This window comes from Aspergillus luchuensis, chromosome 2, assembly GCF_016861625.1.
Source record: "Aspergillus luchuensis IFO 4308 DNA, chromosome 2, nearly complete sequence".
Classification (NCBI taxonomy): Eukaryota; Fungi; Ascomycota; class Eurotiomycetes; order Eurotiales; family Aspergillaceae; genus Aspergillus; species Aspergillus luchuensis.
The window spans coordinates 1,810,833-1,833,338 of NC_054850.1; the positions used below are offsets into that span (position 1 = coordinate 1,810,833).

Consider the following 22,506-nt stretch of genomic DNA (forward strand, 5'->3'; position numbering starts at 1 on the left):
CATTTTGTGTTGGGCGTGAGAGTGTGCTCGACAGGAGTCATTTCCCTTCTAGTGATTTTATTGGACATCTTTCCTTTGTGTTAGCAGTGATATTGGAAACGGGATGGGGAAAACAAAATCGGACGCCCGGTTTGTAGTATAGATGGGCTAGTTAATATAGTTGAAGCAACTGCTCATACCTACACAGTATTTCAGATAAGCAGCGAAGTAAAGAAAAGGCAGATCACAGAATGGATCATATGCAACGACCCGGACTTCGGAGAATTCTTTTCTAAGATTAATTGACACCTGCACTGGCCGTACATTAGACAGAGTTAAGTTATTAGGTTAATTCTAGTTGTATACTACATGAACAATAATCATAGTAGGCAAGTTAACTAGTCAAGTTAAACCCACCATCCACCAACCCACCCGCTGACATCATCCAATCATCCCCTCCAACTTAGCTAACTAAGTACTAACTTAACTACTCTTCACACAATTACTTACCCGTTCCTCTTCACCACCATCAATCACCTAACCTCACCACCAAAGATAAATAACGAAATATAGAAAAGAAAAAGAAAAATGACTTCCCCCTCCCACCCCTCACCCAACCCACAACCACATCCACATCCACAACCAAACCCAAGGGAACAATCAACATGCACAACCACCTCCCCCGCATCACCATCAAATACTGCACTCAATGTAAATGGTTACTGCGCGCTGCATACGTAAGTCACCCTCCTCCTCCCCTAACTTCCATACATGCATGCATATGTATACATATACATATAAATTAATCTGATATAATTATTTAAATCTGGAAAACAGTTCGCCCAAGAACTCCTCTCCACATTCAGCACGCAACTTGGCGAAGTAGCTCTCGTTCCTGCGACGGGGGGTGTGTTTACTGTTACGATGTATTATTCTTCTTCTTCTTATCCTACTACCTCTGCCTCTTCTACATCTACGGGTACAGCACAAGGTGAAGAGGTACCAGTAGCAGTAGCAGGTACTGGGGATGGGGATGAGGAGAAGGATATCACTGAGATTATTCTCTGGGATAGGAAGACGAATGGGGGGTTTCCTGGTATGTTATGTATTATCCTTCTCTTCCATTTCTCTATTTCTTTATTCTTCTTCCTGGTGCATGGGTGTAGAGCTGCGATGGGATGATTTGCTAATTGGCTTGGCTTTGTAGAAGTCAAAGTGTTGAAAAGTCTGGTGAGAAATGTCGTCGATCCTAGTAGGGATTTGGGACATACGGATCGAGCCTTGAGGGCTGCGAATGTGCCGGTGCAGAGTCAGGAAGGGGGTGAGATGAAGGTTGTGGGGAAGAGTGAGGAGCAGGGTCCTACTGCTGCTGCTGCTGCTGCTACTACTACTGCTGCTACTGCTACCAAAGGTGACAGGTGTGAGGAGTGTCAGTGATCATCTACTCAACAAATAGAATCATCATGTAAATGCAGACAAGCATATATGCTCAAGTCCATTTAAAAAGGAATAAACCCATACAAAATATCAAGTACAGTCCTGCCTGAGCCACCTCCAGAACGCCAGTCCACGCCCCGTCTCTAGTTGCCCCGTCCTGCCCGCCTCTGTATGGTGACAAATGAAAATGAAACGGTCAATGTGTAAAATGGATAATGTGAAGTGAAAGAAGAGAAAAAAGATCGGAAGAAGAAGAAGAAGAAAAAAAAAAAAAGAAGAGTATCAAAGAAGTCAAGTGCCATGCCAGCCAGACCAGCGCAATGTCTGGCTGTGCATCATCGTCAAAAGCTCAGATATAGCTATATCCACCGAGCCGGTCGTCAAATCATGCAATTCCATCATAAAATCCAGAGTCGTCACCAGAATGTTTCCCATTCATATGTGCCCATGTAATCCCAACCCTCGTTTTGCTCACTCGCGAAAATCCAACCCGCCAGGAACACCGTGAATCATCCCAAACGAGAAAACAAGAGAAAACTGAAATCCAATCAACTTTCCGGGCCATCACGTCTCCCCGCTCAGCTCGTGCTGATGCGAGTGATGTGTGCGCCGCTTCCAGAACGCCAACCGCAGTCGGCTTCGTCGCTTCGGCAGCTTGCGCGGTGGTGCGTGCTCCTTGGACCCGTGCTCGTCCCACCGGGGCCCACGCCCATCGTTTTTCATGCTTCCAGTCGTCGTCGTGGATTGTGCCGAGCTGCTCGTCCCATTCCCCACCGGCGACGTCACCTTGGCAGCATCGTAATTGTGCGGATCGGAAGCCCGGCGAGTGCTCGGGTATGCAGCGCTGACTTGTGGGTGGTTCGATGTGGCCGGTCGCGTGTACGCCCGGTCCCATTCGCCGTCACTCCGACTGATGCTTTCGCGGGGGAAGCCCTTGTCATCGCTGTCCACACTGAGGAAACTAGTGGCATTCGTTGACGGAGAGATCGGTGTCATGTTGTTGCTGTAGGTGCTGACGCTGTGCGTGCGAGTGCAACTGTTCCGCTGTGAATTCGAGGGCCCCGATGTGCGTCCCGACGACGCTGTATTCGCGTGCTGGCGTCGACCACTAGGCGGCCCATGTCGCGAGCTACTCGGTCTCCCTTCCACGGAGCTGTTACGAGCACTGGAGCGACCCGACGTGTCGCCGTTACCTGCAGCAGAGCCATTGGCAAACAGGACAGCCGCCAGAACGGTGGGGTCACTCGAAGCACGAATTGCGTCGGAGCAACCGTCCATATTGTCGCTCAGACGAGCAGAAGGCGTGTTGGCCTGCCCCTCAGGCATGACCCCAGAAGATCTGCGAGAGGCTGCCTCATCTGGCGAGGGCATCGAACACCCGGTGATGTCCATAGACGGGCCCGGCGTGTCCGGCGAAACAACGGGACTAATAGTGTTCTCATTATAGTCGCTGGGCGCATCGTCCGAGCCCAGCGGGGTAGGAGCGGTTCCAAAGTAATCATCTGGGGTTGACCGCCGACTCGCAGGTTCACTGGTCGGAAGGGCTGGTTTGATGGGGGTTTTCGGACTATTGATGGCTAGCGGCGCGTGGAGGCCCCTCAAACTTGGGATGGGACTCTGAGTGCGGGGCGACACCAAGTCGTCCGGACGAAGATCAGTCTGCAGGGTTTGCCGATTCTTCTCCATGTCGGCGAGGAAATGCCATTTCGACTGGTTGCTGCGAATGTGCTCGACCGTAAACTTCAGGTCGGGCAGGATGTCAGACACGCCCTCGAACAGCGGCAAAGCGAAAATCGACATAAATCCAATCTGGCCGGTGGCGAGCTTGTAAATATTCCCTAATTCCGGTGGGCCGCCGAATAGTGCAGTCTCCATCCCAACCTCCTTCTCCATCTCGCCCTGATTGGCGAATTCCTCCTGCAGGATCTGGGTCCACTTCTCCGCAACATCCCACGGGCGCGCCACGTTACTGATATCAGCGCATTTGATCAGCAGCCCACACAGCAGTGTCTTATAAAGCTCCAAGTCTTGGGGCTTCCACCCATCCACAGTCCGGTTGTTTTCGTGGAACTTCTCCTGGAGCGACCCCAACCGTTCCATGAATTTCTGGTGCACTCCCATGTCCGTGGCGAGAATAGAGCTGATCAGAAGCTTGCGAAGTTGTCGATCCTTGAATGCGGTCGGCCAGTAACGACGCAGGATCTGGGAGAAGGCAGCACAGTGGAATGCCTCCAAGACTGAATTGTCGTTGTATAGCTGTGCCAGCGGGGCATTCAGTTTGACCAGGAAGAAGTTGTTCACGCCCGGATGGCCGACGTCGTGGCCAATGGCGGAGATCAAGAGGGTAAGGGTATCGAACGGAGTGAGGAGGGATGCGATCGGACATTTGTCGCCGACCGTCGGGCTATTAGGCCCGTAGGGGGGAAGAGCGCCGATGTGCAACAGGAAGCAGAAGACCGATTGCAACACATCGATTGCGTGTCGGAAGTTATGGTAAAGAACGAAGGAATTATATGAGGCGCGACAGGCGAGAAGAAACGTGCGAAGTTCACCTAGGAAAGGGAGTCCCGTCGTCAGTTGACCTACACTAAACCAATTTATGCGGCAATTTACTTACCTGGTGTCAGCTGCCACTGCTCCAGTTCCGGGTATTGCAGAGCATGCTGCAGCATTTCAAATGCAGCCAAGACCAATTCGTCGTCCGAAAACTCATGGGCGGTAAAACCCCATTGTGCAATGTGTTCTCTTACAAAATCCGCGCGGTCCGGACGAACATCCAGTTCCCGGTCCTGGAACTCCTCAATAACCTCTTCGGGATTGCAGATGCCTCGCATGAGCTTGGAGACCATGGCTTCTCGAAGATACGCATAGGGCTGCTCGTCATTGACGCCCACCCACGAGTGTTTCCGCAGTTTCTTTCGGGAGAGGAAGCGCGACTGTTCCCGGAGAGCCGTTTTACGAGTCCGGTACGCCTGGACAACCAGAGCTTGAGCTCTACAGCTATCCAACGGGGTTACTAAGACGTCCACGGCACCAGCATCCAGGCACTTGGAGATATGCTGAGGATCAGGGAAAGACGGAATACGGGGTTGGTCGGCCGGGGAGGCGCTAGTGGGGTCGGCGAAGGGAGGGCGCAGAACAGCGACCGGAACGATCACGTTGGGGCCATCCTGAACTTGGATGTCCGCGGACAACCCTGACAGCAACTTCAGGTCGTACGCCCCTTCCCATTGTGAGGTGAATGTAAAACCGCGACGCAGGGACGCCGGCGACGGAGGCGATACATCGGGCCACGAACCACGGCTCGCTCGGCGGCGCTGCAGAGCGGCCTCCTCGCCGTGTATATCAATGTCGAAGAAAACGAAGATAGGTGTGCAGCGACTCTGAGCCCCGTCGCTTATCTCTGCTAACTTGTTTGCGATAGCGGTGCCGACCTGACAGAGATAGATGCGTTTACAAACTCCTAACAGAACTTGAACGTCGGCCGACAACGATTCCGGTTCCTCGATTGTTCCCGAATCCGACTCCGCGCCTGCCGGTGCCTCCGGAGTACCTTGATACACCCAGCGTTCTGATCGGACACGGTGGTCGATATAAATTGCAGAGCATTCGATGCCATCCATGGTGTCGGTTGGATTTGAAACACCCATCATCTAGGGGGGGGTCTCCACTCCGGAATGTCAAGTCTCAGGACAATAACAGATGTGAGAGGAGAATATATAGCAGCCTAGCCGGTCCGAACTCGGGTTCATATGGTTGATGGATATAGTAGTACAGGTGGTGTGGGAGGGTCGAGAGATCTCAAGGAGGAACGAACGGCCGGTACACGGTACAAAGAGGAGCGAAGGAGCGTTGAGAAAGTCGAAGTGAAAAAGGAGAGACTTGCGATCGGTGACGTTATACAGTTGGGTTCTAAATTGGTTTCTAGACTGGGTCAGTGAGGGTCAGAGACTGGACGCAACGGTCTGCAGAATATGCGAGCGCCAACAGGAGCAGGCGACAAAGAGAGAAAGAGGAGTGTGCAGCGACCAGCGAAGCAGATGAGCGACGGCGACAAGCCGCCGTCGAGGGGGGTGCGCGCAGTTGAACAATGAGTTTGTTGGCTGCAGCTGTCCAGCAGGAGAATGAGCGATAATCCTTCGACCCTGTGGGGGGTGAGAGGAATGATGGTAACGTGCAGGACCAGCCAAAACCCATTCTGAGACAACCGGGTTCTTTTGCACCGGCACCGCATGCACGCCTCCAGACGGCGGTTGGCTGCGATCGCCACACCTGCATACACAGGCAGTTGCCCACGCAAACACACAGGATTGTTTCACTCACAGGTGTGGGAGAGAGGTCGACAGAGGTAAGAAGGAAATTTGAAAGGCGAAGATAATGGTAGGAATTCGGTCAATGGTGAGAGAGGTGGGAATGGTAGTAGTGGTGTGTAGTAGTGAAGGTGGTTGTGGTGGTGGTGTGTAGTCAGTTCGTCACCCACGGGGGGGAGGAAGATGGCGCCCGAGTGAAATCGACCCAACGGGGGAAGACAGAGAGATCGCGACACATGCGAGAATTCGGCTAGATGAAAGCGACGAGATTCGCGACCCAGAAAGAACCAAAGACTTAGGGCGTCATGGTGGGCCACCTTGAAGACCAGACGGAGAAAAGATGACACGAGACTTTTGAGGAAAGAAGAAGGGTGGAGAGGGAAAAGAAGATCGATCGGGAGGAGAGGGCGAAGGGGCCGCACGGGTGGGCGAAGGTTGGCTTGGGTGGATGGTTCGACCGGGTCGGGTCTGGGCTGGGATGTGGGTTGTGGCAGAGTAAAAAAAAAAAAAAAAAAGAATAAAAGACGATGGATTAGGTAAAATGTGAACGAAAAAAAAGGGTAAAAATAAGTGATAAATATATAAAATAAAATAAGAGATATTTTAAGGGATCTGTAATTTTTAATCCCCAGTGAACCACTTCTCGGAAATCGAGGGAGGGGGGGAGGAGAAAAACGGGGAATAAAATATGAAATCAGTAGATCGTGGTGGTGGTGGTCGTGGGGAAATCAAGGGGAAAAGGGACCCAAGGGTCAGAGAGTGAGAGAGTTGGAGATAAGAGAGGATGTCAAGAGAGGAGACACGGATGATGTCAAAGGAACAGTGGATGGAGTGGAAAGCTTTTTTTGAGTTATGTAAGAAAGAATTCAGGAATGATAAGAAAAGGGTGAAAAGAAAAAGAGAAAGAGGGAGAAAGAGAGACAAGAGAAGGAAGGAGAGATGAGAGAATGACCGGGGTGGTAAGTAGGTGGTGCTGGTGGTGCTGGTGGTGAGAAACCGAGCAGGAAGGAAAGAAGACCGAGAGGGGGAAGAGGAAGAAGAGGAGAGAGGGAGAGGAGAGGAGACAGAGAGGAAGAGGAAGAAGGAAGACCTTAGAGACTAGAGGGAAAAGAGGTTCGTGGACAATGCGGGCAGAAGATGGAGAATTGGAATCACTAGCAGAATTCCCCAGATGAACCCAAGATGAAGTCTTGATTGACAGTCAAGATGAAGAGAAAACCAGACACACTTTTTGACTGACAGGCTATTGACATGACATTTCTTCATTTTACTCACTATAAACTAACTAACTAGTAGTAAACTACAAATAAGCAGAGAGTTCTTCGACAGCAACTTAACCACCACAAGCTCAACAAGGTTCGTACTTCCTGCTGCTGGGGATTCCTGCGGATTCTGCCAGTCTTCCAGAAGCTCTGCGGCACGGCAGGCTTGCGTCGTCGTCGTCAGATCCAATTGAAGGCTGTGGGTGGGTATCCCGTATGGTAATGTGATTACAGATCCGATACACACACACACATACACACAGGCCAACCAACAATAACAATAACAACAACAATCACCAAAGTGACTAAACAGCCTCGACTCTGCCACTCAGCCTACTATTTTGTCTGAGTGTCTGAGTGTCTGTCTGTCTGTCTCCTCCGACTTCGTTCCCCTCGAGGGTTTCAGGTTTCCGATAGGATGGGGACGATCTGACCATGCAATCGACTCCTCCGACTAGTGACGGGCGTGCCTCGGAGCTGAACAGATTAATCCCGGGTTAGATACTTACTTTGTTACTAGAGTCGAGTCTTGACCTGAGTCAAGTCTAAGCTAGATAGGTACGATCGGCTGTGTGTTCCTCCCCACTTCCCTGCTCTTTCTCTCGCTCGCTCGCTCGCTCTCGTTCTTGGTGGTGCATCTGGACTCCGCGTTTGTTGCCTGTATTCGGCTGACCGATGTAAGGAATTCGACTAGAACCTCGATGGAAGTCGCCAGGATGCAGATTCATTGCAGGAATGTGTGACTTACCATTGCACCTCCCGAGAATTTCCACCTTCATCAATCAACCTAATGAGAACGAAAACAAAAACAGAATAAAACTGATAAAATTAGTCTTTATTCAGGCATTATTATGCCCCATGAGTATTATAATAATGATAATACTAATACTAATACTAATAATAATGACTATTATGATTACTATGATTCAATTGCCCTGAACGAAGAAACCACAAGAACCAGTGGAGAGATTAAGGACACAGGATACGTAAACCCCCCCTCAGTTGCTGCCCGTCCAGAACCAAAGGAACCACAAATGACAGTACAGGGAAAAAGGAAAGAAACAGGCAACCCGAAAAGAGATAGAGTGAGCGGAGAGAGGGTAAGAAAACAGAAAGAGAGCGAAAAGAAAAAAAGTGGAGAAAGATGACGCTTAAGCAAGCGATCTCATTAGCTCCAGGCTGGACTCTGTTGGTTTTCTAGAATTTCCCGGGCGGGGCTTGGCGCCTTAGCCGGGCGCTGGAAGGAGGGATGATTTAATTTCCCTGCGCTGGTTGTTATTATTATTATTATTATTATTCAATCACTTGGTGCACGCTCACTACACTAACTTGTACTGGTTAAACATACTTGTCCTCTCCATCTTCTTCATCGTCATCATCGTCACCGGGGAGGAAATGTTTCGGCCATCCCAAATTGCTCCTGCTCTCAATATCATTTTCGAGGGTCTAGATTAGATACCGGCTAAAATGACGATGAGCGGGCTTGATCCAAAGTGGCTCTAATTCAACCCTGGAAACTGAAACTAAGCAAATGACATCAACAAGTCGGATTCCCCATTTTTCCCATCATCTTGGGTTGAGGTACGTACTACTATTGTGCAATTTGTTTTACTTAACTGTTTGAATCCACACATTAATAATGTTTAGTTTTTCGAAATGTGTACAAAGTACTTCCCTTTTACCCTCACCGTTAAACGCTTAAACTCACGAACCCTGGGGGAGAGAAGGGTTCATGTCCCGTCGATCGCCAGCCACAAAGCGACACGACGGCCCAGATACTAAACAAGTACAGGTTTCCCAGCAAGCAAAGCACCGACAACGAGTCAGTGTAACAGCCTAACCACCTACCTTAATAGTGACTAGTTTACTGGTTAGTAGGTGGTCAGTGAGGAATGAATGGATATGGATTGCTGTTCTGGCCGCCCTGCCCGCCCGCTTCCTTCCTTCCTTCCTTCCCTTCCTTCGGCAGACACTGACTGACTGACTGAACTGAACTGACTTGACTCCCCTCCCTCGCACACACACATCATCTTTTTCTATTTTTTATTTTTTTCTAGAACTTCCATCCTATCCCGTCTGTCCGCCCGATCCTTCCGTTCATCCACACATCTCCCCCACACACACACACACACAGTCCCCCCCCATCCATTCATTCCCACATGGCGGTCTACTCTCAGCTCTCAGCTTGCAGAGTGCAGAGTGCAGCCTAGTCTACTGGCCTTGGCACTGCCGGTATTGCAATTTTTATGCCTTTTATCCAACTTAAAAGTATATATTATAATTTCTTCTTTTCTTAAATAGGTGATCTATTCCGTGGTCACAGTACAGCATGTCTTATGTAGTTGTTATTACACCATCTATACATGCGGATTTGGTCACAAAAAAAGCCAAAGGGGATGAGTTCATCCCTCCCTTACCCTACCACTTACCTCCTCCTCCCCTCCAAGTGGCAACTGGACAATTGGCACAGCACAGCAGCAGTCAGCCACAGGTGACGTCGACTCTTCCCTCCTTTCCCAACTATAGTTAGTTAGAAGGGGGCGTTGTTGAGTCACACTGCTTACTTACTAACCACGCCATAAAATGGAATGGATGGATGATGTGATGGCTGACCCATGGTTAAGGGAAATGAGAACCCTGTGCGGCAGGGCTACGTACGAGAAATGGCGGAAGCCTCTTACGATTGTACGATATCAGAGTTAATAACTCAGGGTATTATTGATGATGACTTGATGAATGTATTACTATCTTCATTTATTCCTGTATTATAACTCTATGGTATTAACTTAGATACAACTTAGTCCAACAGATAACTAACTAACTACAAAGTGGTCGACGGGCAGATGATTAATAATACTCAAAACTGAAGGAATGCAAATCCCGCCTTGCCGATTCGTTCGCGAATCCCACCAATCAGAATGCCTGTATACAGCCGTTCAAACTTCCCCCGGCCAGCCCCGGTCGGGGGAAGGAAGAAGATCACGGGTCAATCCTCAGTTACTAAGTGGTGGTAACTTATCTACACATGCAAGGAGAAAAAACATTTCGCCTCGGTAGTTTTCATTTTGCACTTAACTATCCAGAATTGAGATAAGATATACTATAGAATCCTCATGGAATTTTCGCTCGGAGGTATTACACTCTGTCTATCACTACTACTCACTACACTACAGACTAAATATAGGATGCTATATATATATATATATAATGTGGAATGGAAATATACTTCCGAACTGATGTATAGAGGTACTAGTGGTACCACCTTGATGATAAAGGTACTACTTGTATGCAATCCACCTCACCTACGCATAGATATATCACACTACACTACTACTACCACCACCACCATCGTCATGAACCTCATGATACTCCACTCCCACAATGGAAACCAAGATACTCCGCAGCATATATAACCACCACCAACTATACTATCCGACAATCATCTCTGCTTCAATCATACTCCTATTCTAACATAATAGTACTAATGCATTACACAGCCACACACACAACACATCAACCACCAACCAATCCCCTAACAGAATCAATCCATCATTCCCAATAACGCAAAGATAAGAGACTAAGTACTAGAACAAGACATGCCGTGTCAACCCTGCAGCTAAACTATCAGCCTCGGCAGTAGTAGTAGTAGTAGTGGTAGGCAGCAGGAAAATCAGGAAAATCAGTGTCTTACATCAGGACCTTACTAACCACTAGAGATCACTTACCCCGCATTAACCTACTAGATTAACACCTTAAATTCCAGGTATATGTTAGTTATTCTGCCTTGATAGGCAGCAGCAGCAGTCCTTGCCACTGCATGCATGCATCTACTATCGGTCGACTTGGATGGGATTGGTCAATGGGTCATGAATCGCGGTGCTGGGGGTTGGCTGCAGGATCTGAGTCAGTCAACTAGCTAACCGGCCACTACTACTAACTACTTTAGAGTATATCAGGCTAGTATACTAGTATAGCTATAATAGAGTGTATTAATGAACATGTGATGGCTGGATTTGGTATATTAATATAATAGTATTCGATTGTAGTGAGTATTTCTTATCATGCAATATGCGATCCTGGTTGTAGCCACGGCATTCAAAAAACATTTCGAGTATGCGCCTTCTCATGATTATCAAAAACATACAAGAGAAGACTTTGGAAAAAGCCAGATGATAGATAGATAGATGGTGGACAGAAGAAAAAAGAAAAGAAATTGAATAACACAAAGAGACAACCGCACTTCATAAGTGGAAATCTAAAATCACGCTGATGAGAAAGCTCATAATATCCCAATCCCCATTTTTAACCATGCCATGACAGAAACAGACCCCAAATCAAGAAGCAATAAGAGAATGATGCAAAAGGTCAAAGAAATGAAAACAGAAAAAGGAAAAAAAAGAAAGCGCTATAATACACGGAGTGAGTATTCTATACCAGTGGCAGGTAAGAAATGTTCGCGTCCTAGGAAAGCAAATTCTTCAAAGACGGACTCGCACTAGCCCCAGACCCGCCATTCGTCCCGCTGGCCGTGGTATGCCTGGCGGCGCTAGGTATGACCGGTGTGTCTTCTGGCTTAACCGGAGGCGTCGGTCCTCGTGGATCCATATGTGCCTGCGAGACGGGCGGCGACTGTGCTGGCGCCCCAAGCACGCGATCCACAGAGTAGACACGTGGCGGGGGCCCACCATTCAATGCGCTTAGCGAATGTTGAGGCGAGTGCCGGACCATTGTCGCCTGTACATCCGGAGGCGATGCCGACGGAGCATATGGGCGAGGGCCTGTCGCATGGGAAAGATGAGGCGAGGGCATCGACACAGGTCCATACGGGCTCTGGTGGGTGGGAAATGGCTGGGGTGGAGCGTGGGATCCCGGAGGGTAATGCGATAGCGGTGGAGCATGATGAGAGGGGGTGGGCGGAAATCCGTTCATATGGTGTGCGGGCGGTGGTGGTGGCGGTGGTGCTGCTGCCCGATAGCCAGGGACAGGTAATCCGTTGCGCAGCTTGCTGTCACCAAAATCCGCCGGACGCTGTTCATAGCCGGGGTGCCATTCGGAGCCGCCGTGAGGGAGCCCCATCGGTCTAGGAAGCACTCCAGATTGCGGCGGATGGCCATGGTGATTGCCAAACGGGTGGTTGTGGAACTCGGTGAGCTTGGGCGCAGGCAGTACCGGGCGTTGCGCCGAGTAGGGAGATGGACGAGGCTCGGGTGATGGCTGGGGTTGGGCTTGGACCACCGGCTTCTTAAGATGGCACTTGTGGCACTCGTACAAAGCCTGCGATCCTTCGCTGTTGACCGCCGATAAAGCAGTCTTCTCTGGACTGTACTCCCCGTTCAGGCGCGGCAGACCATGCTGGGATGGAGTCTGATGGAGATATGGAGGGCTTGCAGAGGCCGTGCTGAACCGAGACCCCACAGGATCATTCAGACCAACACCGTTAAGCAGAGGCGTCCGGTGGTCGACTCCGGTCGTGCGTCGCGACTTATCCAGAGGCCACCATCTGGGGCTGAAGGAACTCGAGCAGCGCGCACACTTTCTCGTCACATCAGTATCAGTGACAGGCCGGGGCGCATGATTCTCAGAATCGATCACCATTTCATCCGGAGCGTCCTCTGGTGTTTTGTGATTGTCCTTTGGCGTTGTCGAAGCCGCTGGAGCTGCTGGAGCCGCTGAGACCACCGGGGGTGCCGTGACACTGTGAACAGAGGAGACTCGGCGGTTCGCGGAAGGTGTCGCAGTCTGATGCGAGACATTGACCAATTGTTGCACATATGCCGCCTTTCTAATAGTTCCCGTCAAGGTCAGGTCGGCTTGTTTGTATGCCTCGGCATACCGCCGCAAAGCGTTGACACCCTCTTCTTCTGTAGGCTCGCCGATCTCATGGATCGTCGCCGACACTGGATGATGAGGGCACCAGATCCCCGCCGAGGCCGATCCAACCTCTTCTCCTAGCCGTACACTGTTCACGGTATCCCTTCTAGAGCTTTTGATAGGGGTAATGTCAAACCCAAACTTGTACTGCGCTTGGAATGCACAACCGACGTGGAAACGGGCATTGCAGTTGTTGAAATGGCACGGCACACATGCACCTTTATCGCTCTTGCAGATCTTGCACACATCGCGCCACCTATCCCTTGGGATCAGACTGAATCCCTCAGCTGGCTCGAGCTCCTTGGCGTTGCCGAATTTGATCTCTGGCGTCCACATGGCACACGTGACATGAACCCAGTTGTTGCCGGCCGTTCGCTTCAATGGCTCTCGAGGACCGATGGGTTTGCCCACGGCCTCTTGCCTTTGCCGGTAGAGTTTGATAGCCTCATTGACCATCTCCTTTTCCAGCCGCTCCTTCTCCCGGTCTCGTTCGGTCTTCTTCTTGTGTGTCGACCTTGGCGCCTCCATCAATTCATGCTCCGTCCAGGTCACCGGACACAGGACACATTCATACGTGGTCGAGATCATGGGGTCGCGATCGTTCGAGCACATATCGCAAAGCCACTTGACGCAGTTCCGCGACGGGCTGACACCGTAGCAGCTTCTGTGCACGGTCAGGCGGCAGTCTCGGCAAGACAGATGCTGGTCGCCTTCCGGCTCCATCTTGTTGCAGATGGAGCATGGGAGCGTTTTGGCCCTAGGGGGATCGGGAACGATTGGTGGAGGTTCAGGGATGCGGTCCGCAGCGACTTTCTTCTTTGGAGCTGGCTCCACGGAAGTGGCTGTCGATGTCGCGGCGCTGTCTTTCTCGGTGGTCCGCCCTCCCTTCTTCTTTGTAGTCTCCTGCTGCACCTGTGGGTTAGCGTTCACCGGGACGCCGATTGAAGCCGCAGTTGCTGCAGTCGCGCTGTTGATACTGATGGGAGTCTCGGTGGAGACGAGGAGCTGAGTCAGAAGCTCCTCATCTACTCGGCGACGCCAGGACTTGTTACCACTTTGCGCGATCTTTTTGGCTACTTCATCGACGCTTTCCCACTGGATACCGTACTTCCTCCATAGCAATGCACAGCGCAAGCACAGGGCCACAGTCAGTTGTGATCCCTTATCTTTTTGCTTCGATGCAGGCTCGCTCGAGGTAGTAGTGCCTGGCGCAGTACCTGGGGCGCGCCGCCACTGACGGGAGGTTCGCGTTGAGCAGAACTTGCACTGGAACCCACGCTTCTTTTCGACGGCTTTGTCGTTATCAAAAGCCGAGTCATCATGATCGTCGGCCACATCGTCCACTAGCTTCGCCGCACTGCTTCGCTTCGCTTCCTTCTTACCCCGTCTGCCTTCATAAGCGCCCCAAATTTGACGGCCACGCGGCGTTTTCTTCCACATGTAGTAGAACCTCACAATCTGGTAGTGAGGCACAGTACCCACGTACTTAGTAATATTCCGCCACTCCGACCCAAACTTGGAAACTGCCTGTTCGAAGAGTTTCAGTTCTTCTGGGCGTAGATGCGGCTCTTTGAGATCCTTGTACTTGTTCATCGTCTTCAACTTTGCCAGAGCCGCGTCGGCATTGAAGCTATTAGAGTAAAGGAGTTCGAGAGCCTTGTCGAGGAAATTAGTAGCGTATTTCTCTTCCCCAAGTTGGGGAGCCAACGCCTTGGCGCGTTCCATGTAATCGTCCACGAACTTTTCCCGCTCGGCGGGGCTGAGATGGGAACCAGGCGCGTCGTCTTCGCCCCGAGAGGATGGAACCTGGTCTGCAGTGGGCATCTTAAACATTGGCTCTGCAGTGCGGACTTGCTTCCCGCCCACAGTGACCGGTTCGTCTTCGCCGCGCCGCACGTACCCTAGGGGCTCGTCCATGACCCACTTCGGTCGGTTGGCCTTTTCCTGTTTGGCGGCTTCGATGGCGGCCACAGTTTCCTTGGAAAGCTTCGAATCTTTGCGACCTCCGGAACCTCGCATATACTTTTTCTTGATGTCGATAGGCTTGACATACTCCACCGGCTTTCCAGGCCAGGCATTCACCATGGCCTGATGCCGAGGACCCAACCGCGAGCTGGCGCGCGGGTAAATGCGGTCGTCATAATCGAGGGCGTCTTCGACACGGCAGTGAATTCCCAAATAGCGATAGGGCCACATTCTGGCTTGCGCGACCTGTTCTTCTGTAGCCGGACGCACCTCTTCTTCCACGGGTGCCGGAGTGCTGCTTGTGGTGCCATTCGTCGCGCCATGGGGTTCTTCCTCCTCCTCCTCGACCATCTCCTCATCAGCTTCCGGCTGATTCTCACCCAATATCGGGGTATTCCGCGCCTCGAGCTTTCGTTCCTGAGCGCGACTGCACGCTGCGCAAGCCCAAGCAAAGCCACGGGCCGGCTTCTTCGTCAGTACCGGTCGAACACAGTACATATGATAAGTGCTGTGACAGACGGCACAATCCACCGAGTCATTGCTATTCCAACGTTAGTATGATTGAATCAGTCTATCATAAGAGTATGGATCGGTATACCTTGCGGCGTACAAGCTACAGCGCTTGCAGGTCTTCACGGCGCTGGTGAGCTCCTTTCGTCGTCCGATCTCGACCAGAACGAACTTCCAGCGCTCGTCCAAAACCTTTTTGACGTTTCCCGGGACGTTGATGACCTTGCTGGTTGGGATTACGTCGTAGTAGCGGTGGATGTATCGGTCAAACATCTTGTCGTACCAGAAGCAATCCCGGGTCTTGCGGTACGTGTCGATGTCGGTGATCTCCGACAGGTGCTGGATCTGGCATTTTCCGCGTAGGGATGTGAGAGGACATGTGTCGGAGTGCATGGAGGCAAAGACCAAACGCGTGTCGGCGACCTTGCGCTGGATGTCACGAGGGCGATAATACCAATTCACCCGCAGTGCCTCGATCGGGCCGGAGGGCGCATCTTTGGAGGGGAGAAATTCCATGATCCGTGCCAGATAGTACGGTTCCCCCGGCGGTTCACAGATCAGGTAGACGTGGTCTAGATGAAAATACTCAGTATAATTTTATGCCACAGCAGCAATATTATCAAGTAAAAACATAATAAAAAAAATAGGGAAAAATCAAGGAGGTGAATCTCACCATTGACGGCGTAGGTTGTGCCGTCATCGGCTCTGAGTTTGCCATCTTTTAGATAGGCACCGCGGCTTTCGAAACTGACCATGTTGGTTTCGGCCGGGTTGTACGCTAGTCCTGGGGCCGTCGTAAAGATCCTCTTGGCTGCATTCCCACTCGCAGCATTAGAGGTGGTGGAACTGGCCGGTTGTTTCCGTTTCCTGGACGAAGAGTTGGCTGAGGTCGGTGCCGCCCCCTCCTCGAACTTGGCGGAAAATGAAGAAGTGCCAGGAATCAAGTCTTTGGCAGCAGCCGCGCCATTGGCACCATTGACCGCCGTTAGACTCTTCCGCGAGGTTGCCGATGAGACGGGCTCCTCACTGTCGGCTTTGACGCCATTGACGAAGCTGCCGGAAACACCGCTACTCCGTTTGGCGGATTTTGAAACTGGTTGGGCGATCTCCAGGTCGACGTCGATGTCGCGATCTTCCGCATAATTGGGGCGGGGGGCGGCATTGCGACCTCTGGAGCGAGTCCCATACGGCGCCGGGGTGGTCGACGCGCTGGGAGGTTCCGTCGCGGTGACGTCTGAAGCAGACGCGCTGACAGCCATGGGTTGAGATGTGAGGTCGTTGCCGGTGGCGGCACTTTGGGGTGTGGGCGCCTCTACCGACCCCGTTCGGGAAGTCTGGCCAGGGGTGGGCATTCGACGGGATGTGCCAGATGGCGACGATGAGTTGGGTTTCCCGGGATTAAGAGGGGCCTTTTGGGATGGTGACCTGTCCGGGGCCATGGCCAACCCTTTAGTGGAATTCCCAAAAGAGCCTCAAGTAAGAGGAGATGTATAATACCAAGAGGAAAGGGTAGTGTTGTTGGGGGGAAGTAAGAGAAAAAGAAGTGGGCGATGCACCTCCGGCGTGGTTGGTTGGCGTTTGAATGTCCACAGGATAGAAAGAGTAAAGGGAACACCAAACTGGATGGGGACGACGCGGAGATGCAAAGCTCAGCAACGGGCCGGGACGGAGAGTCGATCCCTCATGAGATGGGGAACTCTGCAGCCGGGTGGAAGGGAGAGAGAAAGAGAAAAAAAAAGGGAACACGAAAAAAAAAAAAAAGAGAAGAGGAAAAAGGGAAAATGGATCAGGCCTCGCACTGCAAATATTTGCCCGAAGCAACTGGGGAACCGTCAATCAATGGTACCCGCCAAAACCCAGAAAGCGTAATGTAATGGAGAAGTGGCAGCAGCTTTGCTTGTCGGGGCCGATTCACTTTAGTTTCTCCCGCAAGGGCGCCGAAAGGGTCAAGATTGGTGGGTGTTTAAAAGGGCAAAAATTGGAAAACGCCCACAGGGTGCGGAATATCAAGATCGACAGGCTTCCGGAAAGTGATAAGAACAACACCAACCCGAACGGGGCGGAAGGATTACAGAGGAACAACAAGAAGAAGCAGGAAGAAAGCAGACCGGCGGGGAGGAGGGACTACCGAACTGCATGAACGATGAGGCGAAAAGGAGAAGAGGGAAGAAAGAAAGAATGTAGGAGGGAGGAGGGGAAAGAGACAAGAGACGAGGGTGGAAGAGGAAGAGGAAGAGAGAAAGGGAAAAGCAAGTGAAAGTGAGAGAGAGAGAAGTGAGTGAGGGAAGAAAGAAAGAAGGGAAAGGGTCGCTGGAAACGTCGGAGTAGTAAAATGAAGGTTAGCGGCGGTGGAAGCCAAACAAGCAGTAGAGCCACTTAGGGCGTTGGGAGACTCGTGGGGTGAGCACAGGATAAGATCAGTACTTGCACCACCAGCCAGTCAGATCTCTCCAGTCGGCGGAGGTGGCAGAAAAGTACGACCACAGGAAGTTATGGGAGTCAGTCAGTCCGTAATGTGTTGTAGGGGCAGGCAAGTAGCGAAGCTAGATACAAGAGCCGTCGTTTAATCGGCACTAGTAGGGACCTGATTGATTGATTGATGGAGAATGATGTATGCTGGACCGGGACTACCCAAGCATGGAAGTAAAGCACAAATCCATACAGATGGGATGGGGGATGACGTTGTGATGAGAGAGGATTGTAGGAGTAATAGAGAAGCAGTTGTGTCTTGAAAGCGTAGTTTGATCGGAAGGGGGAGGGGTGATAGATAGATAGTTTGGAGGGATTGGGAGGGAAGAAAGGGAAGAGGGAAGAAGAAGAAGGATGGATGGATGGATGGGTGTGAATGTCGGAGAGAGACAGAGAGAAAGAGAGGGGAGGCGAAGATAGCAGCCAGCAGCAATAGTAACCAAACTGGCGGTTCTTTCGTGACCCGGAAGGAAACGCGAGTCAAAAATCAGAAAGGGAAAAGGACAGGCAAATAGAAATGCAACAGCAGCAAGTAGTAGTAGGAGTGGAAGAGGAAGAAAGCGAGAAAGCGAGAGAGAGCGCGCGCGAGAGACAGAGACCAGAAAGAATCAGGAAAGCCGTCGAGGATCCCGACCAGTCCACGTCCTCGCCCCTAGTCCCGATGTGTTAATATGACGGATCCTCCATCCACTCCCATGAACCAGATGAATAGTTGCTTTCCCTTCCTCCCTCTCGCTTTTCCTCTCTGGCGCATAACCTGCTCTATCGGCTCTTCGTCCTATCTGCACATCCCCATCCCGGCCATTTCTACTCATGCTGGCTCCAACCGGCCTTGATACCTAGCTCGGACAGTACTCAGGTTTCCCTCCCTTCGCTCGCTTTACTTTTTGCCTCCCACTCTTTCCAGAAAATATCTATAAGTTTGACCTACTCCAACAGTCTACAATGGATGTGTTATGTGGGATGCATGGTTGTCTGGATGTATGTATGAATGGATATCCGTGTCTGGGCTTCGGGATTTATTTTTATAGCACCTTGCTCCCCTTGCTCGTCCAGGCGGCGGCGTGTTTGACCCGTTGGGTGATCTACGTCGGGACGCTGGGTTTTAAGTGGATTCACTTTCGTACTAGTAAAAGATCTCTCCCTCGGATATTAGTCGCTGGCCCTTGGGAGGGGGGAAGAGAGAGAAAGGGATTGTGTGGGCCGAAAGACCCGAATGCGAAAGAATGATGATGATATCGGGAGAGAGGGGCCATGGCGATTGAAGAACGGGGGGAGAAAAGAAAGAGAGGGAGAGGGTAATGGGAATGGAAGGGAAGGGGAATGGGGGAGGGACCTGGAAACCTAAAATTAAGCAGCAGGGGAAAAATGGAAGTAAAAAGGAAAAAGGGTAAAATTGAAAAGAAAAATAAAAATAATCAAGAGCAAGAGGAGATGGGACGGACAAAGGGGAGAAGGGCAACGGGGGGGAGAGAACCGAAGGAAAATGATCAAGAGAAATGATAATAATAATCATAATAATAAGAATAACAATAATGATAAAGACGGGTCAAACGATCTTTGCATTCATTCATATTTCACTCATCCGCATATCCAGTCATGCAGTCATTCATTTTCATTCATTCATTCATTATTATGCTCTGGATCTATGCATGTCCTTCTCCTTCCCTCCATTATTACTTACATTCGGGCAGTCAATACACAGTTGAAGTAAGATGGACAGCATGGGAAAAAGACACTGCAGGTAGGAGATGAGGCGTGGCCAGGAGAACCAGCGAGAGGGCATGTCGAATCTGTGGCAGGAATGTTGTCACGTAGGGCAGCGCATGCGCGTTGGATCTGAAATCCAGAGCGCCAAGTCCTTGTGCAGTGAGTGCCGAGTGGACAGATGGACCCATCCATGCCATCGAAGGCGCAGCGGATATCGTCTGTTTCAGTCTAGGACAACGGAAACGGCGTCAGCATCGTAACCAGGAGCAGGGTCGGCTGGACAAGTAAAGAAAAGATTCAAGGTTCTTCTTCTCGCAGTTCTTTCCCCCCCCCTTTCCCTTTTTTTTATTCCTTCTATGTATATGGAGAACGATTATCTTTGAACCATGTCATGTATGATCTCGAGCTGGAAAGTGGGCGGGGGATTGTTGGAGAGTAAAGGCATGGTATGGGAGGTAGTTCGTGGCAGTGATACCGCATTGTTACGGGGTGGTTCTGGAACTACGTACTAATCAGGGCCTCCTATTTGCAGAACACCCAACCCCCTCCTCCAAAGTTGGTGAATCACTCCGTGGAGTTGTATAGAAAAGATAAGATACCAACAATATACATCGGAAATGAAATCGCATGAACTTGAATGAATTTTTTGTCTAAAACAGATTAGTTGCTTTAAATATAGCGGCTGATGTATGGTGTTAGTGGCAGCAGCAGCAGCAGCAGCATCATGTATGAAATCTCGTAGGCGGAGAGCATTTACTACATCAGCAGCAGAGGCGACTCGACGGTAATTAGCAAGCAGGTGGCCAGCCAGAAGGCGATCGAGGTTAAAACATGGTACCGGACTCGCCTTTTTCACCGTCTTTGAGTTTGGACCGACGGTCCATGCTGAGAGAGATTTTCCCGGGGGTGGTTTCTTACTGACTGACCTAAAGGAAGGGGAGGGGCAAGTTGGCGCAAAGAAGTGGTCCTGTACGACCGGAGACTGGAGGCATGGATACGTGCTGGAAATGCTAAGCCATTTTAGCTTAGGCGGACAACCGAAAACTCGGTTCAGCGACAAGACTGAAAAGGGTGAGGGAGGGAGGGTGCCAGTTCCATGGCTCCCTTCGACCTGCAATGCTAATTGACTAGTGGTGATTAGCAGCGACACAAAGTCGATCCTCAGGCAGGCCCGGGGCCTTCTTATGTGAACCTACCCACTCTCGGCCACTGAACTGACGGCCCCATCCCTCCGGTGCGGAAATTTACTCCTATCACTTTCGTGTAATCCTAGCCTGCGAGGCCAGTCTTGCCGGGACAAGCCGTTCAAGACCGCGCGGGAGAGGGGGAAATGATATCCAGATGACGGCGGTTGTCACTGTGCTGCAAAAGAAGCAGAAGTGGGCGCATGTGGTCCAGCTGCGGCGATGAGGTGATGATAACAGTAACCCGTCCACCAGAGCGGGAACTTGGCCCAACCCTTAGCGCCTGGTCTAGGGTATAATAATAATAATAATACCACATCAACTCGCCTTTCCTAATTCTAGCAAGCCAACAACTCCTTAAAGTAGTAAGGTACTTACTCCTTATCTCATGGTTCACTATGGATCTCCCCCGCGACGGCGGATCGTTTGGGTGCGAGGAATTTTTTTTCTTTTCGATTGTCTTGGCTCATCCGAAGGGACGTTCCGGCCGGATGGCAGCAGGTTAGGTAGATATTTCGGATGATGACCAGTGCTCCGGGGAATTCTGTCCCAATCATCTGGATCTCCCCAAGTGCCTGGAGGAATGATAATCACTATTCCCGTACTTTACGAGGTCGATCAATTTGAAGCCGGCCTAAGTTACATCATCACCATCACCCCGATAAGCCCAGCAGGAAGGCATCCCAGGTCTCCGGGCGACCAACGGACCTTGGAAACTCCTGAGATCAGAAACCGCCAGTCAACCTGGTCCAATGAGACTGCGACTTGGGTTGCCGCGCTGGACGTCCTGATTCTGTTGCCACATTACAGCCTTCAGCAAGGCTGGCACTTACCCTTCCTTTAACCCAAGCAACATGGAAATGGTTTGCACCCCGCATCTGAGAGGTGGCCATAAAGTGGTTTCCGTACCAAGTATTGATGGTATCTTCAGATAGGACCTGGTATTCGAATAGCAAGCAATAACTAGGTACGGTGGATGGTCTAGTGGCTTGGAGATGATAGTCTTTCCCCGTCAAAGGTAGATTGACCGGGGTTGGTCGGCTCTGGTGTTTCAAATGCCAAAACCGACAGCTACTACAGTGTAGTACCAAGCCGGACGCACCATCCTGTCACGACTCGCTCACGTCTTACTAGAATCGATAAAATAGTTGTCGATACCTGGGGGGCTAAATTAAATCGCAGTCGATCCTTGAACCAGAGACATTGGGGATTTACAGTTTGAAGGTCCCAGTGATTTAATTCCTCATGATCATCATCTGATGACCGGAAACACAACCCCCAATTATAATGCTCGGCTGCCTCTACTTAACCCAACCGACCGTCCAAAACGTGTAAGGTGTAGACGCGGCAAAGTGACTCGATCGTCCGATGCTAAAGAGCGCGCTACTGTGATGGGGACGGTATGAAGGAGTCTGGCACCTCGGAACTGACTAGTGCCTGCAGAGGGCCCTAGGAAGGAACGAACTAATGTGTTACGATGTACACATGAACAACAAGATCAGGTTCAACTCAGGTAAGCCCCCGTGGACTTAATATGTGATAGCTGAGTTATTGCGCTGAATTCTTCAAATAAGAGCACTGCAAATTGCTCAAAACAAAACTCGTAAAGGTGTGAGGAAGAACCACCCGCCTAATTGTCATGAATAATGATGATACGGTGTACGGGGAATGTAAGTCTGATCAAGTCTGCTCAAGCGTGAGTGGCCACATGTGGGTGGATCACTTGGGGGGTGTGGGCTTCTTCCCTCTTTGCTCTTTTTTTCCCTCGTTTCTTTTCCTTTTTTCACCCTTCCTTTTCTTTTCCGGGCC

At 50.8% G+C, this 22,506-nt stretch overlaps 4 protein-coding genes across 4 annotated transcripts; 1 reads left to right on the forward strand and 3 right to left on the reverse strand.

Annotated features, from left to right (window-relative positions):
- Window positions 1-644: 644 nt before the first annotated feature.
- On the forward strand, window positions 645-1,416 carry AKAW2_20581S (SelT/SelW/SelH family protein; the record flags this gene model as incomplete). Its single annotated transcript, XM_041685309.1, has 3 exons — window positions 645-716; window positions 817-1,075; window positions 1,187-1,416. The coding sequence occupies 3 exons, from the start codon at window positions 645-647 to the stop codon at window positions 1,414-1,416; spliced, it is 561 nt and encodes a 186-aa protein (XP_041539407.1).
- A 564-nt stretch (window positions 1,417-1,980) lies between these two features.
- pdeB (3',5'-cyclic-nucleotide phosphodiesterase PDE2) lies at window positions 1,981-5,069 on the reverse strand (the record flags this gene model as incomplete). Its single annotated transcript, XM_041685310.1, has 2 exons — window positions 1,981-3,968; window positions 4,034-5,069. The coding sequence occupies 2 exons, from the start codon at window positions 5,067-5,069 to the stop codon at window positions 1,981-1,983; spliced, it is 3,024 nt and encodes a 1,007-aa protein (XP_041539408.1).
- Window positions 5,070-11,449: 6,380 nt separating this feature from the next.
- Window positions 11,450-16,773, reverse strand: SNT2 (DNA-binding E3 ubiquitin-protein ligase SNT2; the record flags this gene model as incomplete). Its single annotated transcript, XM_041685311.1, has 3 exons — window positions 11,450-15,365; window positions 15,423-15,906; window positions 16,008-16,773. 3 exons carry the CDS (start codon window positions 16,771-16,773, stop codon window positions 11,450-11,452), a joined length of 5,166 nt encoding a protein of 1,721 aa, XP_041539409.1.
- Window positions 16,774-18,929: 2,156 nt separating this feature from the next.
- AKAW2_20584A (uncharacterized protein) lies at window positions 18,930-19,319 on the reverse strand (the record flags this gene model as incomplete). Its single annotated transcript, XM_041685313.1, has 1 exon — window positions 18,930-19,319. One exon carries the CDS (start codon window positions 19,317-19,319, stop codon window positions 18,930-18,932), a length of 390 nt encoding a protein of 129 aa, XP_041539410.1.
- Between the last annotated feature and the right edge of the window lie 3,187 nt (window positions 19,320-22,506).